General features: G+C 44.8%; 1 protein-coding gene across 1 annotated transcript; it reads right to left on the reverse strand.

Annotated features, from left to right (window-relative positions):
- Positions 1-2,339: 2,339 nt before the first annotated feature.
- Positions 2,340-4,430, reverse strand: slitrk1 (SLIT and NTRK like family member 1; the record flags this gene model as incomplete). Its single annotated transcript, XM_079461450.1, has 1 exon — positions 2,340-4,430. One exon carries the CDS (start codon positions 4,428-4,430, stop codon positions 2,340-2,342), a length of 2,091 nt encoding a protein of 696 aa, XP_079317576.1.
- Positions 4,431-6,893: the final 2,463 nt, after the last annotated feature.

Genomic DNA, 6,893 nt, shown 5'->3' on the forward strand with positions numbered 1-6,893 from the left:
ATGTTCAGAATGACCCAACAACATCTGAAATCTATCCAGAAATCATACAGTACTGTATCTGTGCCCTCAGCATTGAATTCATTCAATAACTCCATAAATCTCTTTACGTTTGACAGCTTGTGTCGTTCAGCTGGTGCTGTACCCGTAATGCCATTGAAGACGTATAACCCCGAGAGTTTCAACATTCAACATCCGAGCATTGAACTGAGATCTGATAGATGATGACATCATTAGATTGACAAACAAAACAGAATATACCCACTGTAGCTTTACTCAACCTCCACCACATTTTATTTAACAAAATAGAAGCAGATCAAATGTAGCAAAGCATAGAAATGTTACTCTGAGACAAACCGTTGGGGAAATGCACCAAATAAAGTAGATAGAAGCCAGAATGTGGTACAGTCTTTCACAGTGGAGTGACAAATAATCACCATTCAATGCAGGGCGAGAGAGAGATGCTTGGAAATGAGGGACAGCCATGACCTGTATAACAGAAATAACAGACCACAAGGTCACCCTTCAATTTTGGTGGTGGGGGGGGCCGGGGGGCACTGATGCATTTTTCCTTTTCTTTGCATGTATATGTGCAGCATGAGTCACAACACACATCTCTCCGACGGCCCTGAGTCTACATTAGAGTAAACCATTGCCATATGACAACAACTCCACCGGGACGGTGAATTGAAGTTCTACTGAGATTGTTTTGTGCACCTAAATCAAACCGACAGGTAAGAGAGAAAAGCTTTTCCACCGCCTGTGTTTTCCACACTGTCCACAGGAAACAGCGTTTGGATATCAGATGGACATTTCACAGGCTCGCTGTTATTTGTTGTATTATTCGGTAAACTCAATTGAAAGTATCAGCCAACATCTTTGATCTTAAAAACAATGAAGAAGAAAAAAAACAATGCATTCTAGCTGGTTTTCTTCATGAGCATGGCTGCTTGGTCCATTATTTCCACGTATTCTCTGTCCGCGTTGTTTGCATGTGAAATCATTACAGTGGAACCTCTGAGAATATCAAGAGTGACATTTAAAATAATGCATTGCACCGTGACATACATCTTGTTTGTAAAAATGGCATTTTGGAAACGCTGTGCAACTCGTTTCGGAACAATTGTACCGACCGTGAAATCTATCCAAGCCATCACAGTGACTCGCTTAGGCCTACTTATGTTGATAATGTCTAAGCAGGTCTTGCTTGGCCTACACAAATTGGTGAACTTCACCTCCAAACATGATTTTCGTAGGCTCGAGAGGCAACAGCGACATCTAGAGGCAATGTTTTCCTATATATGTACATCATATCAAGTACCAAAGCTTTCCAGTTCCCTTCTCATATTAGGACAAAATAGATGGCTTTACAAAAGCTCACAATACTTACAGTGAATAATAATAGGCTGCTTTTGTGAAGGAATACTTCATTTCCCTTCAAAACAACGATCATAATAAATTAAAATAAAGGCATATTAATTTATGTGCACCCTGCGACCCATCCGACTCAAACCAAATCCTTTAAATTGAACGAATCTGAAAAATATGCCATTAAAAATCTCACGAGATCACTAACCACTGGAGCTACATTGAGTTTGCGCAGCATAAGCACGTCTGTGACTCGAATCGCTTATGCGCATCCCAAAGATGTCAACAGTTGGCACACTATAAGATAAACACATTTTACATTCATAAAGAAGATGACCTGGCAGATAGCATTAGAAATCTGCGCGGGAAAAAATATATAAATAATCCCCAAATCGACCAACAATTAACTGATAAAAAAAGATTATTACATGCATCTCCAGCTGCGCGCGCCTGTCTGCCTTGGAGAAGTAAAACGGCAAATACAAATCTAACCGACCAAAAAAATAAAAAATAGAAGCAATGGCACTTTTAATATAGTCATATATAGTTTTATATTTATATATATATTGATAACACGAAAGAAGGGTCGCGTCGGCTTCCTTGATACTATGGTAATGGTTCCCAGTGTGTGTTGAGACCATGCGAATCATGCAGATATATTACAGTCCCTTATTTACATTACATTCATGCGCTCGTGCACCTTTTCACGTCCTCTTGTCATCACGTTTGCAGTCTGAGAAATACAGGGGGAGAGGGGTCTCTATACATATATATATATATATATTTATATATATATATTTAACAGTGGGCCCCATTGCATTGTTTCATGGACGCTGCACTCAACAGAAGCGAAGAAAAAAATAGGATATTCTCCCACAGAGGCTGAATGTTTATGGTTGGCTTTCCATCGTCACTGTCAGGTACGCAACGCATTTTATTTATGGGAACGTCTGTGTTTTTGCGCACGGCAAGCATCATTTGTCGGAGAGGGAGTGCGTGCCACCGTCGTAACCTCTTTGGGGCCCGTCCGCGTGATAAGCTCCACTGTGCCAATAGGACGAGTCGCAAACTGTCTGTAAAGAATTGATCTCTGACGCAGAAGAGTTCCCATCTCTCCGTTTCGATCTCTTGCGATTGCGCAGTATAAAGACGAGCATTCCGACCACGGTGAAGGCAGACGTCACGAAAACCAATAGCAGACCGGGCACGAGCACCGATATGGACACTCTGCTGGGCTCCAGATAGGAGTTGGGGCGCGTGCCCGTGTCTGCGGGGAAGGTGCTGTTTTTGGAGTGGGAGGTGGGGGAGATCTTTTCGTAGAGCTCGGGGCACATCAAATCGTTTCTGATGCGTCGGAAATCCCTTTTCCAGAAGCTCTCGGGGGATTCGCATTTTAGGTCGCTCACGATGACATCTGCTCCGAGCTTGTCTGTCCATTGTTTGAAGGGGACGATTTTGCACGAGCATTCCCACGGGTTCCCGTGCAAATCGATCTGGATAATTGAGTTGAGCTGATCTAAGACGCCCTGCACCGGCAGATGTGTGAAATAATTGTTGTGCAAGCTTATTTTCGACAAAGAAACCCCCAAGAAGCCATCCACGGGGAGAGTTTTAAGCAAGTTGTTATTTAAGAAAAGCACCGTTAAACTGGGCATGGGGCTAAAGGTGCCCGGCATGACGAGCTGTATGTCGTTATATTCCAAACTGAGATACTCCAGGTTTTGAAGTCCAACGAACATCTCGGCCATTAGCATATCCAAGTAGTTTTTGTCCATGTAAAGCCACCTGAGCTCGGTCAGATTGTGAAAAGTGCCATTGTCGATCACTTTGAGGTTATTCCCCCCCAGATCGAGCAAAATCAAGTTGTGATAGCCTCTAAGCTGGTTCCTTTTAACGCTATGAATGTTGTTGTCGCGCAGATTTAACTCTTGCGCGCTCAGCGGTTTGGGTCTGAGGTTAGCCACGCTCTCTATCTTTTTGCCCTCGCAGTTAACCCCGAGGCCTTGCCTAATCCCGATTAGTTTACAACTACACGACTGGGGACAGGTTGAATTGGACGGCGGCTCTCTTTCGTCTGCCCCCGTTGCCATCGCGGTGGGCTTGATTTTAAGTTGCCAATTTTCCCTCGCTTTCGGACGCCCCCTGTTATGCACTCCCCCCGCGCTATGGGATTCCGTTACCCCTCCGTTTGTTTTAAAGGGCGTGGGACGGGGGCCGCGATCGGGGCTCTCGTCCTGGGTGGGTGGCGCAGCCAAACTCGAATCCATGCCGTTCTTTGCGGGGCACAGCTCCGTCTCGGCCGTTTCGTTTAAGTCGTTCCCCTGCAGTCGAGTGGGCGCCTCGCAAATGACCCTTCCGATGAGCGCGTTCTGCGGGATGTTCTCCAGCCATTCCTTTAGGGAAACCAGGTCGCAGTTGCAATCCCACGGGTTGTCCTCCAGTAGAACCTCCACGATCCCGGGTATCTGCTCTAGAATCCCCTCGTAGGGCAACGTTTTTATTCGGTTCCCTCTCAGGTCGAGATGCGTTATGGGGACGTTTTGAAACACGTTAATGGCAAGCGCGCTAATGAGGTTGTCGTTTAAGATTAAAACTTCGAGCTTACTCAGGTCCCTGAACACCGACGGGTCGATGTCCCTCAGTAGGTTGAAGTCGGCTTGGAGGTACTCCAGGTCGTCTAAACCGAGGAACGTACTCTTTTTAAAAGAGCGTATCTTATTGTTATTGATGTGCAGCCGTTTGACTAGCTGCAGTCCCAGGAAAGCGCCCGGCACGATGTCGTGCAAGCCGTTGTTCTCCAAATGCAAGCTAACGGCATTGTAAAAGTTGGCGAACTCGTTCGGGAACAGCCTGGACAGCGAATTCCCATGGAGCAGTAGGTGATAAAACTGAGAGCTCGGACCCGTCAAATGGTGCAGATTGGTGAGGCTTTTTTTCTCGCAGTCAATGTGCAAATCGCCTTCGATTGCGTTGCACGAGCAGATCTGCTCCTTACACACGTCCCTTGTAACATTTCCAATAGCTACACAAAGAGCCGCCTTCAGCAACACAATCCAAAGCAGCATTTTCAATACGCCAAAATCATCCCCGACATCAAGACATGAATAGGATCGGCGACAGGGGAAGAAGCGAGATCTATCTCCAGTCTAAAGAAGCAGAGGGCACTCTGTGATCACATCCATGCTATGCAAAGACGGAGACTGAGAAAAATCGACCTCTTTTTCATCGCGTCCCCATCTCGTGCTGCCCGCGAAACAGTCTCAAAGCATCCTCAACTCAACGATTCGGCGTTTCGCGACAGAAATCAAACTGACCTTGTGCATTTCACATATCCGCGGCGCGCGCCGGAGCTGTTCTTTCTCCCGTGGTGCTGAAATCACACCCGCACCGACGCTAATCGCAACGCGTCGCCGTCAGATAAATCCGTGCATCTTACATCCTTAGTTTCCCTTTCACGGGCTGGCGTTGAACGCGTTCCAGTCACGAAGACGGTCACTGTGAGACGCTGCACTTTTCGGCTCGGTGCTCGCTGGTAGATCTTACACCCTCTGCTGATCTACAAAGGCAAAAACCCATCGGATGAGGGAATGCTCGCTCGCGAGAGAAAAAAATCCTGTCCGCGTAAAGTGTTGGAAATGATTCCGAGGGGTTTAGATTCGTTTCATTTCAGGAGACCTTTTGGTTTTAGTCCGTGCGTGGTTGTTACATCCACACCGTTCAGCGTGTACCTCCGTCCGCAGATGGAAACGTCTTCAAAGTAGACAGCATGGCGCATTTTCACAGTCTTCCGACACGATATTTCTGTTTACGCGCATTTTGGCGACGGGTAAAGTATTCCACACAGCACAGGTGTCGAGCTTGTTTCCCTTTTTCCTCTGCGAGCGTGCGTGTGCGTGTGTATGTGTGTGTGTGTGTGCGTGGAGGGGGAACTGCAGTTGAATGCGGTAAAATAATTAACCACTCGACGTGCATGCAACAGTGCAGCCGGTGCGCTGAGCCTTCCTCGCATACTGTCACAACAAACACTGCGTCAAGACTATAGAAAGTATGCGCACACGGGCTACGTCACAAGCCCCTTAAGAAATGGCTTTTGGAAATAAGTGCATTTCAGTGGGTATCCCCGTCATATTAGCGCGCATTGTTTTATTCGCCAGTGCGCGCATTTAAACATCAAAGCGCACTTAGTAAACTCGAGCTCTCCGACTGAAGTTCGACACGCGGAATATGCTTCTACATTTCATATATTATGCCAATGGATTTTTTCGACACCCCGCGATTTTTGGCCATATTAACAGGGTTCATCAAAAAGCTGGATTGTTGAAACATGCGGATACTGGTTCGCGTCTGTGATTAACGAATACACTTCTGTTACGCTCATCGGCTAGAGATATTTCATCTAAATTGTCACTTGCTCGGTTCGGGCAAACAAATTGAAACACAAGCTCCCAACGCTACAGCCATTTTCCTTATCATCGTTCTATTTCTGCTATCTTAAGCTGTACTGTATAAAAACTGCCTCAGTATGTCTCCGGTGCGCCCCAGAGTAATAAATCAATACATCTCGAGTCTGCATTTAAAGGTGAGAGATAATGCGAGCATAGTGTTTGCTCATTTCTTAGGAGCAAAAGTGTAAAGGCAATTATGATCACTGATTGTTTATGTCAGCAGTGTTTTAGCCCCTTGAAGCTGAAAAATACACGCCGGTATTTGATGATCAAGTCTTTTATAAATACGTTTCCCGTACACGTACACAAAGTGTCCTCATATTGTGATTGAACACAAGTGGTGCGTGCACTTTATACACCTGAAGTAGAACCTTATACTTGTGACGTTGTTTCACGTGTTTTTTTCTTTTAAATCCTACCTCCATATAAAATTGTTTTAATTTGGTAAAACTCCATCAGTTATTTTCACAACTTTTCATCTTTTACCTGGATCTTTGTTTAGGAGATGGACATGTGACTCATGCACATAAACAAGCGGTCAGTTGTCAGTCTGACCTTCTGGTGCAAATTTAAAAGCAACGGAGACAAATCAATATGCATCATTTGGAGCATTAGATAAACACGAGACACACACACACATCCAGTTCATCGCATCACAGACTCATCTTGTATCTTTTTTAAAAGCCATTGTCTAATTAAGTTGTTTACCACCCAAGCTGTTGCCAGTTAAATGGCAGCCCTCGTTGGTATTACTGACACAAGTGTTGAGAAAAACCAAAGCATATGAGGGTGCTGTTTCATTTTCAATTTCTAAAAATGCCTTGATTAAGAATCCAAATCAGTTCGAGCTCTATTACTAAAACTACAGTTGTGTGTAATTAAAATTAAATGCAATTAAAATAATTATAATCACTCATTGAAAAAAAATGCACACACAACATGTATAAAATATCTTAAAAGCATCTTCATGAGTTAAGATTTTTAACGTTGAACATCGCTTTTGGCCACTATTGTGCGTAAGTGTGTGGGTGTCATAAGCAGTGGTTGTAAATCTTGCCCCTCCACATGAAAACGTGCAGTGCG

This window comes from Barbatula barbatula (genome assembly GCF_947034865.1).
Source record: "Barbatula barbatula genome assembly, chromosome: 8".
Taxonomy (NCBI): Eukaryota; Metazoa; Chordata; class Actinopteri; order Cypriniformes; family Nemacheilidae; genus Barbatula; species Barbatula barbatula.